This window comes from Panthera leo, chromosome A3 (genome assembly GCF_018350215.1).
Source record: "Panthera leo isolate Ple1 chromosome A3, P.leo_Ple1_pat1.1, whole genome shotgun sequence".
Classification (NCBI taxonomy): Eukaryota; Metazoa; Chordata; class Mammalia; order Carnivora; family Felidae; genus Panthera; species Panthera leo.
Window position 1 is genome coordinate 114,436,972 of NC_056681.1, and position 22,282 is coordinate 114,459,253.

Genomic DNA, 22,282 nt, shown 5'->3' on the forward strand with positions numbered 1-22,282 from the left:
AATAACCTCTCTTCCCTCTGGTGGGAATGACCTTCCTTCTCCTGAAAGTCTGGTCACTGAATCGTCTTTGTGGTCCTCAGGATGCTATAGCAAAAGACTCCTTTTATGAGCCTGAGCTGAAGATAGAGAAAGGAAACCTCACGAAGGGGTTTTCGGAAGCAGACAACATTGTTTCAGGTACGGCCGTGCCATATAGTCCTGGGGTATGGGCTGGCCCTGGTTTATGAATTAAATTCAAGAGCTGGACCTTGAGTCCTGGAGCAGGGGAGTGAATTTTTAACAGAAGAGTCCTCCTGATGTTTGTAGCAAAATAGTGGACAGTTGGCAGGGAAAGACCCTCTCTCATTTTTTTAAAATTTAAATGTTTATTTATTTTTGAGAGAGAGAGAGAGAGAGAGAGCATAGGCTGGGGAGGGGTAGAGAGAGAGGGAGACACAGATTCGAAAGCGGCCTTCAGGCTCTGAGCTGTCTGCACAGAGCCCTACGAGGGGCTCAAACTCACCAACCAGGATATCATGACTTGAGCTGAAGTAACGCTTCATTGACTGAGCCACCCAGGTGCCCCTAGACCCTCTGCCATCTTAATGTCCACCTCCTGTCTCCAGGTTACATATCTGTATGTGGTTCTGGGTAGCTGGGAGTGTGTGAAATTTAGAAGGCTGTCTGGGGAATTAGTGGCTACAGGTCCTGGCCCTCCCTGTGGGCAGCGGGGCACCCGTCTGCTGGTGACATCCCTTTGGGTATTGTTTCCTACATTGTCCATAGTGTATTCCTAAGCCACTGGTGAGTCATCTCTCCAACTGGCCCGATACCTTCTGTTCCAGAAGATGCTCTCATTTTTAGTTTTTCAGTCACATCTGTTAATCTGTTAATTCCTTCCTTACCATTCCCTAAATTTTACAAAATAATTTGAAAATCTGCAGTGAAAGATAGCTTCATGCCTGATGCATTTTGGTATCATTCTGGTTTCTTTGTTGGGGTGGGGGATTTGGCTCCCCCAGGTGGCTAAGGCTTTGAGACCCTTTTCACCCCTGCTGGGAACCTAGAGGGTACCTGTGTGTGAGCAGCTGGTTCCTGCCCAGGGCCCTAGGGGAGTGCACTCTCCTTCAGGAAATTCCGGATCACCATGAGGGTCACATTGCCTCCCCAGGCGAGTTGTACATTGGTGGCCAAGAGCACTTCTACCTGGAGACTCACTGCACCATCGCTGTCCCCAAAGGCGAGGCAGGGGAGATGGAGCTCTTTGTGTCTACACAGAACACCACGAAGACCCAGGTACCGTCCTGTGGGTCAGCTCCAGGGCCTGGGCACGGCACTGGGGAGCTTCTGGCTGACTAGGAGTTGGCGATGTAGGACATGGGAAAAGGGAGATCTCGACTGGTCCAGAAGGGTATCTGAGGGTAGTGGTCCTGGAGCCAGACCCTATCAACCAACAAGCTTGTGTCACTGAGTTGTGACATAACCTTTCTTGGTTTCCTCTTCCATAAAATGGGCCTGGTAGGGTGTTGTAATGACTAGATGTTTACTACTTGGATAGCACCTAATAAGAGTTGGCTTTCATTTTTCCAGTGAGATATGGCCTTGGTCAAATCACATCCGATCTCAGGCTCCTCATCTGTAAAACGTGGGTGATGGGTTTAGTGATAGCCACAGAGACCACTAAATTATCTGTGGCAGCTCAAATATGGCGGCTCCCCATTTCTCTATTGCTGGTAAGGCGACAGTACTGGCCAGCATTGTGGGCAGCTGGTCCTACCCCCGCAACTCACCAGTTCTTGGCTGGATGAAATGAACTTTGGCTCTGAAAGTCTGCTGTGGCCAGCCGCTGACCCCCCTTGCTAGAAACAAGTGTCTGAATTCAGTCTGCACTGACTAATGAGTGTTAGACTTCAGCACCTCGAGATCAAGGGCTGCCTGGGGAGGTGAGGGGGATTCCGGAATCAAGGAATTTCAGAACTGACGGCACTAAGTAGGCTTGCGGAGGGCGGGCGGCTCTAGGTCAGGGTGAGGTAAGTCCAGATGATGTGTTCAGTGCAAGTAATTTTTCTTTTGTCCACAGAGCTTTGTTGCAAACATGTTGGGGGTTCCGGCAAACCGGATTTTGGTCCGGGTGAAGAGAATGGGAGGAGGCTTTGGAGGGAAAGAGACCCGGAGCACTGTGGTATCCACAGCAGTGGCTCTGGCTGCATACAAGTGAGTCCCCCTAGCATGCTCAGAGAAGGAGAATAAGGCTGCCTCTGCCAAGAAGGCTTTCTGGATTTCTCCCTTTTAGAAGTAGATTTCTCTTGCTTTGAATTGTCACAGCCTTCTGCTTTTAGAACTCTTGGGCATTGGGGTGAGGGTAACACCACGTGTTTCTTTGTGTTCGATGCATGGATCCATGTTTAGCCTCCCCTGCCTGGCTGTGAGGGCCCTCAAGGCAAGGGCACACATCATATCCTTACATTCCCCATGTGTCCAGCAGCTTTATTTCTAGACAGTGAAGCAACCCAGCTCCAGTCCGCTTGTGCGCCAGGTGGAAAAAGAAGTCTCCCTTGCTTCCTCCCTGAGACCCAAGGACTGGGCTGTTGCAGAAGCTCCCAGGGTGCTAACCCTCTGATGCCTCCCTTAGGACGGGCTGCCCTGTGCGCTGCATGCTGGATCGTGACGAGGACATGCTGATAACTGGTGGCAGACATCCCTTCTTGGCCAGATACAAGGTTCTAGTTGTCGGGAGCTATGTCGGGGCGGAAGGGGAATGCCATCTCACTGGGAAACCTGGAGATGAAGATCCAGGGATCCTGGGATGTTCTCTTATGTTTTTCACGAATACCTGTAGAAGTTCAAAGAAGAAATAGCAATGAGAAAAATTTAAATCTGCCAACAGCAACATAGAAGGGCGATGCTGGCTGGCCACTTCCCGAGTGAGGTCGCAGCATGATGTTTACACCTTTTGTGAATTTTCTCTCCCCCATACCTAGTCTTTCTCCTCTCAGGCTCGGAAGCATGAGTTTTCAGTAGCCCTGGGGTAAATCCCTCCTGCAGAATGACCTAATGTGTTCATAGCCAGATGCAAAGATCAGAATGACTACTTTGTAATTTACAGTAAGAAATAAAGCTTCCAGGTTGTTAGGGTGGGCACCTGCTCCACCAGACCAGGGGTGGCGGTCCCTTTGCTGAGTCTCTGTGGATGACCAGCATCCTGTCCCTCTAAACACTAGTACAACCAGACAGATCCCAGTCTGGGAGCCCTTTCTCTCCATTAGGTGGCTTTGAACATTCCCCCTGTGACCTCTTCTCGTTTTGTTTCCTGATTGAACTCCCCCGAAGGGATTATATTTCCCTTCTTCCCAAATTCTTGCAGACCTGAAGAAAGTCCCAGGTCCTTACTTATGAAACAGCCTATAAAATTTGTTCTGATGGCTACCTAAGGTCAGGGATGTGAAAGCACATTCCTGCTTGTTGTGCACATTCCTGCTTGCTGTGGCTTGCTGGCCAAAATGTGTGAGGCATATCTCCAGTATCTCTCTGTTTCTCTTCCCGGCTCTCCCTTCTCTGCCTCCTCACTCCCTCTCGTAAATTCAGAGCCAGTGTAGGTAGAAGGAAGGGGGAGCGTGGGTCGAGGGTGTGTCCAGGGTTGAGGACCCATGGAGCGTCACTGGAGAGATGTCAGGTCCTCTCTGCTTCACCTGTTAGCTCCGGTGACCTTGTTTTCATGGTATGATGTCTTGTTCTTTCTGCTTCCTCTGGGTAGCATGAGTGGGAGGGGATGACTCAGGTTAGGCAGAGGAAAGGGACTATCGAGAACTCTCTCCTTTTCATCAGGTTGGCTTCATGAAGACTGGGAGGGTTGTGGCTCTGAAGGTGGAGCATTACAGCAATGCAGGGAACACCCTGGATCTCTCCCAGAGTGTAAGTAGGGTGCGCCCATGCCTCTGGGTGGGGGGTGACTGGGAGGTCACGGGCAGGCCCCACAGCCCCACAGGCATAGGCCTCCTCACTTCCTACCTGGGATTATTGCAGTAGCCTCCCTGTTGGTCCCCACCTTGAGGCTCTCCACCCCTGGTTAAGGTCTAAAGCACAGAGATAATCCTATTACTTTTCAGATTGGAAATTCTTCCTTTGGGGTGCTGGGGTAGCTCAGTCAGTTAAGCATCATCGGATTTCAGCTCAGGTCATGATCTCACGGTCTGAGATCGAGTTCTGCATCAAAAAAAAAAAAAAAAAAATCCTAGTAATAATAAAAAGAAAAGGAAATCCTTCCTTATTTTTCAGATATTTTGCCAAGCCAGCCAAGTCAGTTACAAAACTTTATGCAGAGTATGGTGACATTGTATGTATGTGTCTGTAAGATGAATATACCTCTATTATAGATATAATCATGTGCCTGGAAAATTCCAAAAGAACATATACTAAACAGTGATTGGATGGGATGAAGGGAGGGGCACCCACTGTCATTTTCTTTGTAACATATTTTTGTGATGTTTGAATTTTAAGTAATGAATTTCTTCTTTTTTTTTGGTAACAGTTTCACTGAAATATACAATTTAAGGGTTTTTAGTAAATTTTAAGAATTATGTAACCATTATCATACTGTAGTTTTTGAACACTTCCATCACCTGAATGTGATCTCTTTCCATCACTCCCGTTCTCACCCCCTACCCAGCCCAGACATCCACCAATCTACTTTCTGTCTTTATAGATTCTCCTCTTGTAGTCTATTCATATAAATAGACTCTACACTGTGTAATCTTTTGTGTTCGGCTTTTTTCTCAGGATTGATTATTTATTTATAGTTTTATTTATTTAAGTGATCTCTGCACCCAACATGGGGCTCAAACTCACAAGCCCGGGATCAAGAGTTGCACGCTCCTCCAGCCAGGTGCCCCTCAGGATAATGTTTTAAGATTCCTTAGTCCTTCATTCTTTTCTCTTGATAATATTTCATTATATGGATAGGCCATTTTTTGTTTTCTACTCACCACTGAAGAGACTTTTGAGTTGTTCCCTGTTTTCAGCTTTTATGGGTAAGGCTACTTTGAACATTCTCATACTAGTCTTGTGTAGACATGAAATTTTGTTAATCTGTGTTAATTTTGTGTTAATTTTATTAATTTTGAAATTAGCAGTTACCTTTGTGGTATTACTTTTTATAATTTTTTTAAATCCAAAAATTATAACCATACTAGGTACAAACGTGTAGACTTTTCTTATAAAAGTCAGTCAGACATTTCAGGGCAAACAGAAGTTCCTGTTAGCCCCACTCCCCATGCCACTCCTCCTTGCTAGGGGCTAACCGGTTCCATTATAAAACTTCACACTTCAGATGCAGTGTAAAAACTGCTCAAAATAAGCAACACATTTAGTCTTCTCACCATTTGCAACCTGGGCCTCTTGGTGTTTTGGAAAAATCAGATTGAAAAAGATACAGTGCTTGTCCCCAAAAATCTTAGAAGCTTTTAAATCCAATCCAGCGAACATTTATTGAGCGCCTAGGGTGGCAACATAAAGAATAGATGGCATTGTTTCTGCCCCGGGAAGTTCACAGTACGGTGGGGGAGACAGATAACAAAAGACAAAATGAGGGGCGCGTGGGTGGCTCAGTCGGTTAAGCGTCTGACTTTGGCTCAGGTCATGATCTCGCAGTTTGTGAGTTCGAGCCCCGCATCAGGCTCTGTGCTGACAGCTCAGAGCCTGGAGCCTGTCTCATATTCTGTGTCTCCCTCCCTCTCTCTGACCCACCCCTGTTCATGCTCTGTCTCTCTCTGTCTCAAAAATCAATAAACGTTAAAAAAAATTTAAAAAAAAACACAAAATGAAATAGAAGTACAAGTTAGACAGAGTGCTAAGGGAAAGCAAAAACGGAATTAATTGAGACATACTCAAAACATTTAGGATGACTAAGACTAAAATAATCAAGGGCACGAAAAGCAGCCTGTCTGAGAGAGAGAATATACATGGGAAGTAAACCAAACCCAAAATGAAACGAACAAATAAAAGCTGCCATTGATCTCATCAGGAAGATGAGTTATTACACCTTCAAGAAAGAATAGGAGGCCATAAACATGAAGCATTTGGAGAATAAAAACTAACTCTGGTGAGATAAAACTCTGAAAGCAAAAGGGTTGAAAGACACTTCAGCAAATCTCTCCAAACAGAAGAAAAAAAATACAGAAAAATTGGAAAGAAAATACAATGAAATTTGAGGACTAGTCCAGGAGACCCAAACGATAGAAGTTTCAGAGAGAAAGAATGGAAACAAGAGAGAGGAGGCAACTATCAAGAAGTAACTCAAGAAATCTCCCCAAACTATGGAACTGGAGAGTGTTATGCTAAGTGAAATGAGCCATGCAGAGAAAGACAGATACCATATGGTTTCACTCTTATGTGGATCCTGAGAAACTTAACAGAAACCCATGGGGGAGGGGAAGGGAAAAAAAAAAAAGAGGTTAGAGTGGAAGAGAGCCAAAGCATAAGAGACTCTTAAAAACTGAGAACAAACTGAGGGTTGATGGAGGGTGGGAGGGAGGGGAGGGTGGGTGATGGGTATTGAGGAGGGCACCTTTTGGGATGAGCACTGGGTGTTGTATGGAAACCAATTTGACAATAAACTTCATATATTGAAAAAAAAAAAAAAGAAATCTCCTCAAACTAATGGGCATACACTTTAAGGTTAAAAGAGCCCATCCAGTAACAAGCACAATGAAGGAAAATAGAACTATGCTAAGTTATATCACTGTGAACTTGGAGAAACCTGGAGATAAACATTTTACAACTTGCAGGGAGGAGAAAAACATAACTATTTCCAAGAACTGGAAAGACATCGATTGGATTTGTCAATACTGGAGAGCTCGAATGCACTACCAAAATGCCTTCAGAATGTTGAGGGAAACTGGAAAACCTAATTCCAACCAAGAATCCTATATATATCCAAATCATTAGTTAAGGGTAAGAGTAGAAGAAAGACATTTCAGACATGCAAGTTTCAAAAATGTACTTCACGAAGTATTAGACTCTTTAAACTACTTGCCATACAACTTCAATGGGAAAAGAAACTGCTTTAAAAAGAATTCAAGGGTGCCTGGGTGGCTCAGTCGGTTAAGCGTCTGACTTTGGCTCAGGACATGATCTCGTGGTCCGTGAGTTCGAGCCCTGCATCAGGCTCTGTGCTGACAGCTCTGAGCCTGGAGCCTGCTTCAGATTCTGTCTCCCTCTCTCTTCCCCTCCCCCACTTGTGCTCTGTCTCTCTATCACTCAAGAAAATAAACATTAAAAAAATTAAAAATAATTCATAAATCGCTTTTTTTCTTTTCTTTTTTTCTCTTTTCTTTTCTTTTCTTTTCTTTTCTTTTCTCTTCTTCTTTTCTATCTTCCTTTTTTTATAGAGGCAAATGACCAGTCCTAACTGGGGAGTCTGGGAAGGGCTTCCCCAGGGAGGAACTGAATGAGGATGTTAGTAGATGGGAAACGTGCAGGGGAGGGCGGGCATGTCAGGTGAGAGTAACATGTAGTCAGAAGAGAGGAAAAAAATATATTGGGGAAAAGTCATAAAGAGTCTTGTGTTCCATGCTGAAAGATGTATGAACTTTACTCTGAAGAGATTAAGTGCCATTTTTAAGCAAGAGGTTGACACAAAATGACCTTATGTTGTAGTTTGAGGCAGAGATTAGAGGAGGGAGAGACACAGAGGCCAGGAGCCCAGTAAGGAGTCTGTTGCCGTATCAGAGAAGAAATAATTTGGGCCTGAGGAGGAGCAGTGACCAGTGGGGCTGGAAAGGCAAGGATGGGTGCAGCCCTCAACATCCCTTTCTTGAGGAGCCAATGAAATCGGTGCACTGCTCTCTCCCATTTTGGTTTCCTCTGCTGCAGATAATGGAACGAGCTCTATTCCACATGGACAACTGTTATAACATCCCCAACATCCGGGGCACTGGGCGGATGTGCAAGACCAACCTGCCCTCCAACACGGCTTTCAGGGGCTTTGGGGGGCCCCAGGGAATGCTCATTGCTGAGCATTGGATGAGCGAAGTCGCAGTGACCTGTGGGCTGCCGGCAGAGGAAGTAAGATGGGAATTTGGTGGCACAGGTTAACCTACTTTGAGGGGACAGTGGCTTTGTGTCTTGGGCATCTCCCATGGGGGCAGAGGAGAGGGGTTGGAACCTTAACTTTAGGTTGTATCCGTTCATCTCTTGCCACCAACAAGGCCTCAGTGTCTCTCTCCTTGCAAAGGTGCGAAGGAAAAACATGTATAAGGAAGGGGACCTGACCCACTTCAACCAGAAGCTTGAGGGGTTCACCTTGCCCAGGTGCTGGGAGGAATGCCTAGCAAGCTCTCAGTATCATGCCCGGAAGAGGGAGGTTGACAAGTTCAACGAGTAAGCACCGGGAGGGGAGGAGTCTGATATTCTGGCATTCTCTTGGGTTTCATATTCTACAGCACATTTGCGATACTCATAATACCAAGCTAGTAAGGTGCTTGAGGGTGCTAAGTTTGCTGACCCACTCCCAGCCATCTCTTTAAGATACTCAAATGATTTGTTCAGCCTGGGGGCAGATGGGCATATACAGCGTTCACTCACTATCATAGCCCATCGATATGGTTCACCTTTACACTCATCTGCTGTTGGGGCACACCAGCCAAGGACTAAGAACACCACAGTGATGCAGCGGCCTCTAACATGAATCTATCACTGTGACCTTACAGTCACTCCATTTTCTTAGGCCCCAGTTTCAACATCTGTAAGATGGGGGTAATTACAGCGGCCCTCTTTCCTCACTAAGTTACCCAGAAAACCAAACAGAAAGCACAGAGAAGGTGTTAACCACTATCATCAGTGAGTGTCATAAGTGACTGTCTTCCCTGGTACAGTCACAGCACCCTGACTCTGTTTGAGCTCCACTCTGGGAGGAAGTTTTGATACTTTCAAGTGCAGACCCTCAGGGATGGGTCCTCCTTCAGCGCAGCTGAAGAACACAATCCCACCCCTTTTTCATTTGGTTTACCCAACTGGAGCACAACTCAGTTATGATAAGTACCATGTGGGCAGCTCCAAGGATGCCTTATTCCAACTTTACAAAGATGTTGACTGAAACTACATCTGAGCTGACACAACCATGATAGAAAATGTTCTATGAGAATCTTCCTTTTTTTCTCCAGGGAGAATTGTTGGAAGAAGAGAGGGTTGTCCATAATTCCTACCAAGTTTGGAATAAGCTTCTCTGTTCCTTTTCTGAATCAGGTAATTGCCTTGTATAATTTTGTGCGTCTCCACTGGGCTGTGGCCCCATTTCCCTCCCTGTCTGCACTATCACATGGGAAAGGCCGTTGTGGCTGGTGCCAGAGCAGAGTGGAGGGGCTCTCTGCTGTTTAAATGGACTTGAACTTGCATATCCCTATTTGTCCAGGACGTCACAGGTCAGTGAGGGCAGCACAGGACTCAGAGATCTGGGGTCAACTCTCAGGTCTCCTTCTTCCTGACTAAAGGGCTACAGACAGCTACTCTGCCTTTCTGATCCTATGGCTTCATCTAAAAATGAGCACAAAGACATTTGACCTCCTTCCCTCTGTGGAAGACACACAGAAAGAGAGAGAGTGGAAATTTTTCGGGAACTGTTGAAGGGCTACATGATTAAATCACAAGATTCACGGTGCTTTAATTTGAGTCTGAGGCTTTAATCCAAAATGCTGCTTCCGGTTTTCTTTCTCCTGGGCTCCAGAAATATTGGCCCCAAGCATCTGGCTGAGTTAGGATTGACCCAATTTTGTGTTTGGAATCCTTCTCTTCCTGTAGGGAGGAGCCCTGGTTCACGTGTACACAGATGGCTCTGTGCTGCTGACCCATGGAGGCACTGAGATGGGCCAAGGCCTTCACACCAAGATGGTCCAGGTGAGCAGCCTGCAAAGGGTGGGGGGGGGGGGTCCTCTCCGACATCATGGCGTCCATGTGAGGGAGGATGCTATAAGCAAGTGAGCGGCGGCACACCTGAGAAGCAGAAGCCGGCCTCAGCTGTGGTCAGTCCTGGCTCTGCTGCCCATTTTCGTGTGACCTCGGGCAAGTCTTCTCCCCTCTCAGCCTCTGTGTCTTCCTCTGTGCAATGCAGTTGGCCAGGTGACCACTCAGGTCACTTCCATTACCCACATTCTAGGGCCGTGGGGTTGTGTTGGTTTACAAGTTGCTCGGGAGCTTCTTGGGAGTAATCTGAAACTGGCCCCTGGACTCAGAGGGCAGAGGCAGACAGGAAAAAGAGGCCCAGGTTGGCAGGTCACAGTTTTAAGATGCAAAGGGAATTTACATGAGAGGCTTGCCTTGGGTGGCAGCAAGACAAATGGATCCCTACCCCCGCCCACCAAATCTTAAACGTTTGTAGGGAGAGAGGCCTCAACTGGGTTTAGCCAAGGTACTGTGCAGGTGTTCTCAATCCCACGACATCATCTCGAGGCTGTGTCGTAGAAGCAGCCCCTGGGAGCCAGAAAGGCAAGCAGAACCCACATTCCAAGGACAGGGGAAGTGGTGAGGAGCCTCTGATCCTTTGAGTCCAGCTCATGGGTCAACTGGTGGTCACATTTAAAAAAAAAAGGTTATTTATTTATTTTGAGAGAGATAGAGCATGAGCAGGGGAGGGACTAAGAGAAAGGGAGAGAGAGTTCTGCACTGTCAGTGTGCAGAGCCTGACTCGGGGCTTGAACTCATGAACTGTGAGATCATGACCTGTGCTGAAACCAGGAGTCAGACGCTTAACCAACTGAGCCCCGAGGAGCCCCCTGGTTGGTCACATATTTTTGGTGACCTTCCCTAACACTGTGTAAGAGGCTGTGTTATGTGTATAAAGGCTTCCCCCACACAGAGGAGCTAGGACATTGGAACTGGAGTAGAGTTGGAACACCTGCTTAGCTCATGGACTGGCCAGAGTAGATTTATTAAAAAGCCAAGGTTAGCTTTAGAAAGCACTGCTAGTCACCATTAGGTTTATGAATTTTTTTTTTTTTGTAGCAAAATCACTCCATAAAGTTTTGCTTCCAATTGAGACAGATATAAGAACATCCCAGTCTCAGTGGGCTTATGGCTTATAAAATTATTATATTGCCTGTAATGGTGAACCTTAAACGGTCTTGGGGAGAAGGCAGCCAAGCCCCATGCCAAGCCCTCCCTGAGAAAGTGATGTTGTCTCTTTTCTCAGGTGGCCAGCAGAGCACTGAAAATCCCCACCTCTAAGATTTACATCAGCGAGACAAGCACGAACACCGTGCCTAACACGTCTCCCACAGCTGCCTCCGTCAGCACTGACCTCAACGGACAGGCCACCTATGTAAGGAGCCTGGGGAGCCAGCAGAGCTGAGGGCCAGTCAAGGGCTTTGGGCCCAGAGTGCTCCCTGGGGTGGAAGCTGGAATGGTCCTTACAGGCTCTTTGGCTGTGGCCATGCCTTTGGCTGTCTTATCCAAGAGAATGCTGTTCCTCCCAACACCATGTTGAAAGAGAGACCTAAAAGCCACAATCACTTCTGTCAAAGTCAAGAAGGATGAGTGTAGGATGGGGAGGAGACTTGGAGGGTCCCAGGGGGCGTTCTGCAAAGACATACTCCCCAGTGTTAGAACTGGCCACAAGACCATGGACTGAAATTGGAATTCGATTTTGCAGCTGGCCAGGTCGGACCAACTCACTTCTCTTTCCACATAGAGGCTGTAATTAACAGATGAGTTTGATGGGAGAAGTCACTTCCTTTGGGTTCCCTCAAATATTTCATCTTCTGTAGCCTAAGAACCGGGTGTTCTCCCAGCAAGGGCCAATGCCAGTTCCTGTGGCAGGGTCCTGGGAGTGGAAGCCACACAGTCATTCTTAAGAGGGTGGCAAGACTATTTGCGTGGCACCTTGGGCACAGCATTACTTGGATGTAGCCTTGCTGAGGCACTTGGGGTTTTGCCTGGGCCAGGAGCTACGGAAGACTGATATGTCTGGTCTGTGGGCATGTGTTCTTAGGAAGCTTGTCAGACCATTCTGAAAAGGCTGGAACCCTTCAAGAAAAAGAATCCCAGTGGCTCCTGGGAAGACTGGGTAAGTCTGAGCTGATCCAACGTGCTTTTGAAGAGGAGAGAAATTAAAGGCAGGTTCTCTGTCCCTGCCGCAGCAGGAATAGGTCACGATCTAGTCCCAGAGGCAGAGAAGCTGAGTGTTCCATAGGGTTCCACAGCACAAGTAAATGCTCCACCTTGCTGGGCCCCTTTCTCTAGGGTTTTCATAGTGGAGGGAAGGCACTGGAGGAAAACTTCTGAGCCAGGATCTTGACAACCCCATGGCGACTGGGGGTTTGGCTGCCCTGAGCCTGAGAAGGTAGGGCGACCGCTGAAGGTGCCTGACTCAGGCCTGGTTCCATACCCCACTTGTCCTGAGGCTTGAGGAGTCTGGTTTTCCTCAAACCTGCTCTCCGAGGGCTGCTTCGCAGTACTTCCCCTTCCTCAGCTCTGGAGTCTGGGTCCACTGAGGGTCCATCTGTGAAGGAGTGGGGAAAAAGACATTTCCCAAGAGTTTATATCCTTCCTGTGGTTTTTTACAAGTGGCAGGCAAGCCACTCGTCTCATCACAAGAATGAGTCCAGTTCTCTGGTTTCTGGTTTGGTGCCTGTGTGTCGGGAACCCTCAGAGGGAAGCGGTAAGGAAGTCTCTCTCTGGGGGCAGGCGGGGGGCTTCATCTCTTCCAACAAGCAGACATCTCAGTGGCAGCCCTGCTTTACCATCTCCCAGAGTAGAGTTGGGGTGGGAAAGTGAGCACAGTGGGAACATAGAAAATGAGCCCACACCTGACCCACCTCAGATTGTACTAGTCTCCCTCCATAGACTCAAAGAAAATAGCTATTTTTCTCAGACCCACTCGCCTTATTGTGCCGCACGTGACCTCTACTTCCCTTCCACACTCACAGATACCACACACATAAATACCCCATGAATGTAGGTTGATTTTGGTAGTTTGGATTTTAGCGAGGAGACCCGGAGAGGCAAACTTGAGCTGGTCGTTGAGGGGAGAAAAGGATCGGGACAGATACAATGCAGGAACCACACGAATGGAGGTGCAGAGGTGTGGGAACATGGAGGGACTAAAATACATGAGTTTGGCTGGCATGGCGATGACACGTGGGCAACATAAAGCCAGAGAGAGGATTGGGGTCCTTAATGTGAAGCATTTGCTCTATGGACAATGGGGAGTCAGCCAAAGTTGTCGAGTAGGGGAGTGATGTAGGCAGTATGGTATGTTAAGATGCTCACTGTGGTTGGGTTGGGCTACCTGGCAGCGTGGGGAGGCTATGTGATGGGGGAGGAGGCTACTGTAGCCCCCCAGGCTTCCAATGGCAGGGACCTAGTGCAGGTGAGAGCACAGTGCGGTCACCCAGTGCAGTGAGAATGTGAGGCAGGGTGTGGAAGCGAGGACCACCGGTACAAATAGTCGGTCAGCTTCCGGAGGAGGAGGGGAAGCTCATGAAATCTTAGTGCTGGGTCAGGGATTCTGGCACCCATGCTAAGCCCTTCCTGTTGTCTCTTTCCTCTCTTCAGGTCATAGCTGCCTACCTGGATGCAGTGAGCTTGTCTGCTACCGGGTTTTATAAGTAAGGACAGTGCTGCTGTCACCCACCTCACAAACTGTGGTCATCCTAGCCTCTGAAGTCCCCTCCCGCACCAAATGCTCTCAGCCTTTGGTCAGGAGAGAGCAGTCCCACCGAGACGCTTCAGTGGACTTGTGCCAATTTCAATTGAAAGATGCTCTGGAATACCTGGCATTGCCAACCTATGTGCCAACGAGGCAAAAGCATGAGCTGCCATTAAGAGAAGACCTGTGTTCTAGTTCTGGTCTTAAAGGGTACCATTCCATTTGGAGAAATGAGGGATTCTCTCTGAGCCCTTTTCCTCATTTACGACGTGGTGGGACCATCCCTCCCTCGGCATTCCCCTAGACCCAGGGCTGTCTGCTGTGTGGCGTTACCCTTGTGTGTTAGTTACTCTGCTGTGTGCGTTGGCTTTCTTTACGGAGGCTTTCCTGGGACAGAAAGAGAGGAAGATTTAGAACACGTGGTCTCATTACAAAGTGCAGAGTTCAGGGGAACTTGACGTGGGACTTGGAAAAGAGCACACGCCTTCTGCTACTTTGAACTCCAGTAGCAGTACAAAGAGCTAGAGACCCCGCCCAGCTGATGTAAAGGCTGGAAGAAGATGGGATCCAATTTGCTATCTCCCATAATGTTCTAGTTTTCTCTGGAGAATTTATTTATGTATAAAAAAATTTTTTTTAACGTTTATTTTTGAGACAGAGAGAGACAGAGCATGAACAGGGGAGGGGCAGATAGAGAGGGAGACACAGAATCTGAAACAGGCTCCAGGCTCTGAGCTGTCAGCACAGACCCTGACGCGGGGCTTGAACTCACGGACCGTGAGATCATGACCTGAGCCGAAGTCAGATGCTTAAACGACCAAGCCACCCAGGCGCCCCTTCTCTGGAGAATTTAATTAGGACCTTTCTTTCACAGATCAGTGGGTTTGGAAAAAACAGTTCAGTATGCATTTTAGGCAAAGTCACGTTTTGCCAGTGCTCCTTGGGTTATGTGACATTTGACCTGCACAGGCAGAGATTAGAGCAGATGTTCTCGGATGTTCTCGTTCCGTTGTCAGAGTTGGTAAGACTGGGTAGGATACAGGAACACCCAGGTGAAGATGATGACCTCAGAGGTCAAAGGAGGTGGTGGGTTCTCCTGGGAGAAGCCTTTTCCCTCAGCTCCGAGTTGGTTTTGTTTTCATGCAGATTCCGATCCCTTCAGCTCACGTTGTTTCTGTGTCATGCGTAGAAAAACGGAGAGGCAGAGTACTGTGAACTCCAGGTGGGAGAATATGCACGTACACACGTGTGGATCGTGTGAACGTGGAATTGTATAAGATACTCAGGATCAAAGAAGAAAAACGTAGAAGAGAGCATCTGCTTTTATGAATAGCACTTTCCCCGAATCATTTGTTGACACCGAGAAGGGGCCAGTAGCCAAGGAGAAATGCAGGCAAGGGGTTAAAGGTACACCCAGGCTGACATGAGATGCTGACCTTAACTCTCCCCTGGAGAAAGGTGAGCAGCCCAGGAGGTGGCACAGGCAGGGGCTTTGGTTCTGAGAGCTTGAACTCTAATCCAACACTTACTTTGGGTGTGGTTTTCGTGTCGTTTGTGAGCTTGCGCAAATGTGTCACCTGCTTCTACCACATAGAGGCGGGCACACAGATACTATACACCCCTGGGCTGTACAGAAGGCATCACATAAGGGCCATTGGCAGATCCTAGCAGACATGAGGCAAGAAACTCTGGAATACCTGGGTTTCATTAGCAGGTCCAAAATATTAAAAACATGTGGACTCTTTTGAAGGGCAGCTGAATGAAAAAATAAAACCTGTGGAGTCTTAGGATTTTGTGGGACAAGCTGTGTGTGTGTGTGTGTGTGTGTGTGTGTAGGTGGGGGGCATGTTAATCTTAATACATATGCAGTGTTTTCTGTTTTCTCCTCCAGAACACCCAACCTTGGCTACAGCTTTGAGACGAACTCTGGGAATCCCTTCCACTACTTCAGCTATGGGGTGGCTTGCTCTGAAGTGGAAATCGACTGCTTAACAGGGGATCATAAAGTAAGGAGTTTGTAAAATCTTAGTACTAAGTTAGGGGAAAGAGAAGAGAAACAAGTGAGTTGCAAACATCAAGAACCAATAGAGACACACTTTCTGGCTGGGAGAATAATGTGTGATGTCACAGCCTGGCAAACTTCCGATGAAGGACCAGAGAGTAAATATTTGAGGCTTTCTGGGCCACAAAGACTCTGCCTCAACTACTCAATTCCATCACTGTAGCACAAGAACAGCCAGAGATGTATGCAAACAAATGGGCATGGCTGTGTTCCAATACGATGTAATTTGTGCACACTGAATGTGAATTTCACATAGCTTTCACATGCCGCGATATATTCTTAATTTTGTCAGTCATCTAATACCATACACACCATTGGGGCACCTGGGTGGCTCAGTGGGTTAAGCGTCAGGCTTCGGCTGAGGTCATGATGTCATGGTTGATGGATTTGGACCCCACATTCGGCTCTGTGCTAATAGCTCAGAGCCTGGAGCCTGCTTCAGACTCTGTGTCTCTCTCTCTCTCTACCCCTGCCCTGATCGTACTCTGTCTCTCTCTCTCTCAGAAATAAATAAAACATTCCAAAATCTTAAGAAAATGTAAACACCATAATTAGCTTACAGGGCCTACAAAAACAGGGCACAGACTAGAATCAGCCCGTGGAATGTAGTTTGTTGTCCCCTTCCTTACACTATCTCTCCAGACTCAGGTTCCGAGTCCCAGGAGCCTGGGAACCAGCCTTCCTGCTCATGGGTGTGTGTGCCTGTGTGTGTGTGCACAGTTCCTTCTGATCGCCCAGAGAGTGTGGCCACTCCCTTCCCCTGCCTAGTGGCCACAGACTCAAACTTCAGCATTGACCATGCCAGTGCAGACTGACAGGGATAGGAGCACCCTGCCTGAGCATGCCCAGGGCACGCTGCTTCTGAAAGTCCTATCTGGGTTGACACAATAATTTAAGGGTCACTGCGCCCCATCTATCATTCCGCACATTCCTTTCTTCTCACACTATTTGTATTTTACCATCCACTTTAGAACCTCCGCACAGACATTGTCATGGATGTCGGCTCCAGTCTGAACCCTGCCATTGATATTGGACAGGTAAGGCACATGGGTGACCAGGGTGGTCATGGACTTGGCCAACCTTCAGTGCTAATGCCTTCGCTCTGCCTACACCACTGCCTGGGGAAGGCCCAGATAGCTGATCCCAGGCCGGGCAGGAGCCAGCTGGGCTGTCTGCAGAGGGCTGTTTTCAGCTTCTTTCCACGCCCACTCCCTGTGGGGCTTGGCGCCTATTGTGGGAAGCAGTATCTGTCCTTGGGGAGGGGTAGGCAGAGTGGCCATGGTCTCTGTCTGGCCTGCAGGTAGAAGGGGCGTTTGTCCAGGGCCTTGGCCTGTTCACCCTGGAGGAGCTGCACTACTCCCCGGAGGGGAGCCTGCACACCCGTGGCCCCAGCACCTACAAGATCCCTGCGTTTGGCAGCATCCCCAGTGAGTTCAGGGTGTCGCTGCTCCGTGACTGTCCCAACAAGAAGGCCATCTATGCTTCCAAGGTACTGTTGCCCTGGGTCTGCACTGTGGGAGGACATGGGGGTAAGACCCACCTACCCCGTGGGTCTGCAGGGGGCTTGTCTGGAGAGGCCAGGGTGCTTGACACGAGTTTTGGCGAGGATGGTGGAGCGATGGGCAGTCCCTGCCTGGGAAAAAGAAAACTGGGATGACACCAGCTCTGTGTGGCCAAAGCCAGCTCCTTTGGGTGCACTCGGAGAGATTCCTTTAATCCAGTCCTGTAGGTCAAGTCCTGACCGACATCTATGTCTCAGGTGTGCATCTTGAGCTTGGTCCTAAAGAGGACCCCACAGGTACACACCCCTCCCTGTTATCCCTTAAAAATAGCACATTCACTGCAGATGGGGCAATACTTCTGTGCAATCCCTTGTGCCTCCTTCAGTGGCTGGCACCTGACTTGAAACTTGATCTGCACGTCTCAAGGATTAGAGTCATCCCTTATTTCCTCCCGGTCCCCAGTAATTATGAAAAATGGTTGAAAATCCCATAAGCTGATTGATACAGTCCTAATCAAAGAAGGAAAACACATAATCACTTGTAACCAGTGAAACATACCCATTTGTTCCTTTCATGATTTACTTCACTGTGGTTGGGTCTGGGACACTTTTTGATCTCGCCATCGACTCTCACGCTTTAGTATGCCTTGGGATCACTGCAGGCTCATGAAAAAAATACATTTTGGTGAGACCTGTCCCTAGAAATTTGATTCAGGAGGGCTGGAGTAGGACCCTGCAACATGCATTTTTAATAAGCATCTCTAGTGCTTTTGATACATGGAATTTCTGGTCAGTGCTTTGGGGGAACAAAACCAACTCTGCTAGAAAATGTTTAATTCCTATTGGTCGTGATGCCTAGATTCCAGACGACGTTGTAAGTATAATTAGGGTGCCTACAAGTATAATTAAGGTGCCTGTAAATGTGGGTGTCAGAGTTGCAGGTAGAGGATTCCCCCAGCCTTATAACTGCGAGGAAAGGGTCCAAATTCAGGTCAGACACTTTGTCCATAAAATATAATTATTTAAAACAGCTTTGAATGGTACATTTTCTTTGCATGGTGTCATCAGAGAAAAGTGACACAGTAAGAGTTGAGAATGCCATGGAGGTTGAGTCATTTACCAGATTGATTGTTCTCAGCCCTGAAGAATTATGAGCAGCCTTCCTGCCTTGCTGGCCGTGACCCACTGGGGCTGGCTGGGGTTCCTGGTATCTCCAGCCCTCCTGGCGCAGAGGCTGGGGTCCTGTTGCCTGACTCCCTGTCCTGCGCTCTGTCCGCCCAGGCTGTCGGCGAACCGCCCCTCTTCCTGGCAGCCTCCATCTTCTTCGCCATCAAGGATGCCATCCGTGCAGCTCGAGCTGGGAACCCGGATTGTAAGACAAAGAAGCTTTTCCAGCTAAACAGCCCCGCCACCCCGGAGAAGATCCGCAACGCCTGCGTGGACCAGTTCACCAGGCTGGTATGAGGCCCCTCGAGCACCCACTCCATTGGGGGGAGGCTGGGCAGAGGCGGCCCATGCAGAGAGGAGAGCGGGATGCCAGGCTGTCTGTCCACTGGGCAGCCTTGGGTCCTCGCTGCCTTCCTTGTGCCGTTGAGGCACCCCCTCGAACTTGCTGGAAAAGAGCAAGAAATGAAGTTTGTAGCTGGCCTTCCTTAGAGGAAAGAGGGCTCTTTGGTGCACAGCTGTCAACCACAGATTTAATTTTTTCCCTTGAAGATGAGGCTGATGGGTAAACGTCCAGAAGAGCCTAGTCTTTAGCGTCCATCACTAGCACTTTGGGGACCCTTCTTTGCGAAAGCCACCGTGTGAGTGCTGTGGAGACGGAGATGAAAAGGGGAGTTAAGGAATTGATTAGATGCACCACGTTCGTTCTGTGATGACTACATGCCATACCGATGCTGGCACACATGGATGACCACAGAGACTTTGTGGTCTTTTAGGAAACCAGCTAATTGTATTTTGCGGTGGCTGGTTACGACCTTAGTGTACGTAGCAGCATGTAGCAGGAATTCTGTGGTCTTTGGACCATGGGAAGCGCTTCCATGATACTTGTAGTGCGCAATGCCTGGCCACAGAGGACCATGCAGGGACAGATTCTTCCCCTGTTGCCTCTGAGTTGTGCTGAAGCGGGCTCTGCCCACACAGGACCCTCCAACTGCCTTTACAACAGCAGCCTCTGTTGAGTTAGCAGAGCCAGATTCTTCCTGATAACCCAAGTTGGATTTCCTCCTGGGTATTTGATAGAAGATTTGTTGGGCCTTTTTGGTTTAGAGGTGAAATGGGTACTCGTGGACCGAAAGGGTTCCAGGGATGGGAGGTTGCGGAAGAGTCTTGAAAGCAGGCCAATCTGCCTTTTCAGGCCTCAGCACCAAGGGTGAGGGAGACCGAGGGGTCCCCAGGTAGGCCACTGTCATCTGCCAATAGCTTTAGCTATGGGGTAAGACCACCAGACCACGTGTTGAGTTTCCAGGCAGCGAGGATGCCCACAACTCTGCAGCAACCTTCCCACAGCCCAGAACCTTCTCACCATGGCCACATGCTGACAGTTTCCCAAACCCCTTCCCCGGGAGACGAGGTGCTGCCTGGCTCCCGATAAGCTTACCCAGGTGGCCAAGTTAGCTCCTTGAAAAGAATCTGATGCAGAACTCATTGATTTAATGAAGCCCTCCAGGTCCTCGGACCTAAAGCACAGATTCTGACCCAAGCCCCTTTGCTCTGTTATAACACACCAGTGAGTTAAATCCCTGCAGCAGGTTTGCATGGGTAACTGATTCTATGACCCAATCATGATTTCAGGGACTGTGTGTATCACGTGTGAAGGGATCACTTCCGTATTTGGTCATTCCTGTGGCTTTGGGGCCTACTAGAGTGCCTCCCACATGGGAAGTGCTTGGCAAAACAAAGGAATGACTAGGCAGTTAGGGGGCCCTGCCCTGGGGGCACTCCCAACAGCTGAGACTGCAGAGGGATGGCTCGCCTTGGAATGGTGGCCGGCAGTGGTGGGAGGTGGCATGGGCATCCGAGTGGGCAACGTGTCCTGTGCTATGGGAAGACCCCAGCGATGAGTTTTCTATCATTCCTTCCTAGTGTGTCACTGGCACTGCAGAAAGCTGTAAGCCCTGGTCTGTGAGGGTCTGACGACAAAGCCCCCAGCACAGTCTGCTTATGCTGCGCGGGAGTTTCCATGGAGCATGAGACATGCCTGCAGAACATGATCTATACATGTCATGGGGTGACAGTGCTGTGAGTCATCAGGATGATGTCTGGAAGCACACGGAATGCATTGGAAGATTTTGTTTTGTTTTCGCTGAAGATTTTGATCAAAAATATGGTTTGCAAACATAATGATAAGCAAATTCAGAACTCTGAGGCCACGTGGCTAATATGCAATGAGAGTCTTTGTATGTCTGCTTTAATCATGTATGTCAAATAGGTGTACGTGCTCTGTCCCAGCTCACAGGCAAGGCTGTACAGCCTCAGGTGCTGACAGCGTCTGTCCTTCAAAGAAGATGTCCCCCCCAGCCTCCGGAAGCTTCCATCCTAAACCAGAAAGTCTTCCCTTCAAACCAATGAACATCACATTATAACCGCTGACCCATAGTCAACTTTGCAATGGGACAGTGGGGTGAGATTCAAATCCCTAACCACCTTTGATCATTGAAGAGAATAGACACTGAAACGAATTCAAGGTTAATCTAACCTTGTTAAGTGGCAGCAAGGAAATTATTCTATAGCATCCAAAGCCGACCAACCCATTTACTGAGCACCTACAATGTGCTAGGTTTCTTTCTCTTCCCCTTTGTACAGTAAAAGAAATCAGGTTTAAAATGTTTCACTCGAGGGGCTCCTGGGTGGCTCAGTTGGTTCAATGTCTGATTCTTGATTTTGGCTCAGGTCATGATGTCACGGTTCGTGAGATCGAGCCCCGCGCCGGGCTCTGTGCTGACAGTGCACAGAGCCTGATTGGGATCTTCTCTCTCTCTCTCTCCCTCTGTCTCTGCCTCTCCCATGTGCATGTTCTCTCTGTCTCTCGAAACCAATAAACTTTATAAAAAATTAAAAATCTTCATTCATTGCCAGAGTAATTTCCATTTAGAAATCATGCAACCAAAAGCAAGATCAGCCCGAAGAATCACAGACAAGAAGCCTGGGTTCTCATCCCAGCTGCGTCTCTATCTGTGTGACCTCAGTCTGTCACTTCTCTTTTCTGTGCTTTTCCTTACTCTAGAAGGAGAGAACTGGACTGGACTAATCCCTAAGGCCTTCCCTGGCTCTGAAAGTCTATAAATATACGACCCAAAAACTCCAGTTACATAAGGGCTCTGCAGCTATCAGAGACGTGGCTCCCTTACTGTGATGTGACATCTGGGCTTATTGAACTCTGCTTCGATTCTCCCAAGTTCTTGAAGTTGGTGAAGAGCACAGGAGAGGAGCAAGCATCCCTCTAGCTGTTCCAACAGGTGATTTCATCGCTGTATGGTGCTGGGTGAACGATGTGACATCGTCCTGCGCCTTCACTGCTCCAAACACCCAACCTTGTCCCAGATGGGGCCATGGCTCTGGCCATGGAGGGAGAACAGGGCAAACCATACAGTTGAGCCCAGTGCTTGATGCCACTAAGAAATGAAATGGTCAACTTGTTGGCATGTGAGAAATGCTTACTAACCATCATGATCTCACCAAATGGGAATATCTGCCATATCTTAGCTTCATTTCTAGAGAACACAGGCACACAAAACACTCACACACATGCACTCACACTACACACACACACTTTCTTACAAAATTCCTTTCCTCAGAATAGTCTAGATATGCCAGCCATGTTACAGCACAGTTAAAAGTGAGGAATATTTTATTTTATTTTATTTTATTTTATTTTATTTTATTTTATTTTATATGTAATTTATTGTCAAATTGGTTTCCATACAACAATCAGTGCTCATCCCAACAGGTACCCTCCTCAATGCCCATCACTCATTTTCCCCTCACCCCACCCCCCACCCCCAACCCTCAGTTTGTTCTCAGTATTTAAGAGTCTCTTATAGTTTGCCTCCTTCCCTCTCTGTAATTCCCCCCCCCCCCCACCATTCTCCTCCCCCCTGGT

The 22,282-nt window shown here is 48.2% G+C and overlaps 1 protein-coding gene across 2 annotated transcripts in view; it reads left to right on the forward strand.

Annotated features, from left to right (window-relative positions):
- Positions 1–20,568, forward strand: part of LOC122216452 (xanthine dehydrogenase/oxidase) — a 57,769-nt gene extending 37,201 nt beyond the window's left edge. For both annotated transcript variants that reach the window (XM_042933310.1, XM_042933311.1), the window contains exons 20-36: positions 81–177; positions 1,151–1,275; positions 2,060–2,193; positions 2,612–2,699; positions 3,805–3,891; positions 7,849–8,040; positions 8,210–8,355; positions 9,138–9,219; positions 9,772–9,867; positions 11,159–11,287; positions 11,957–12,031; positions 13,522–13,574; positions 15,507–15,621; positions 16,649–16,714; positions 16,978–17,166; positions 18,460–18,636; positions 20,266–20,568. In XM_042933310.1, the coding sequence (XP_042789244.1) occupies positions 81–177; positions 1,151–1,275; positions 2,060–2,193; positions 2,612–2,699; positions 3,805–3,891; positions 7,849–8,040; positions 8,210–8,355; positions 9,138–9,219; positions 9,772–9,867; positions 11,159–11,287; positions 11,957–12,031; positions 13,522–13,574; positions 15,507–15,621; positions 16,649–16,714; positions 16,978–17,166; positions 18,460–18,636; positions 20,266–20,316 (1,902 nt within the window). In that variant the 3' untranslated portion in view covers positions 20,317–20,568. The remainder of the gene's footprint in view (positions 1–80; positions 178–1,150; positions 1,276–2,059; positions 2,194–2,611; positions 2,700–3,804; positions 3,892–7,848; positions 8,041–8,209; positions 8,356–9,137; positions 9,220–9,771; positions 9,868–11,158; positions 11,288–11,956; positions 12,032–13,521; positions 13,575–15,506; positions 15,622–16,648; positions 16,715–16,977; positions 17,167–18,459; positions 18,637–20,265) is intronic.
- Positions 20,569–22,282: the final 1,714 nt, after the last annotated feature.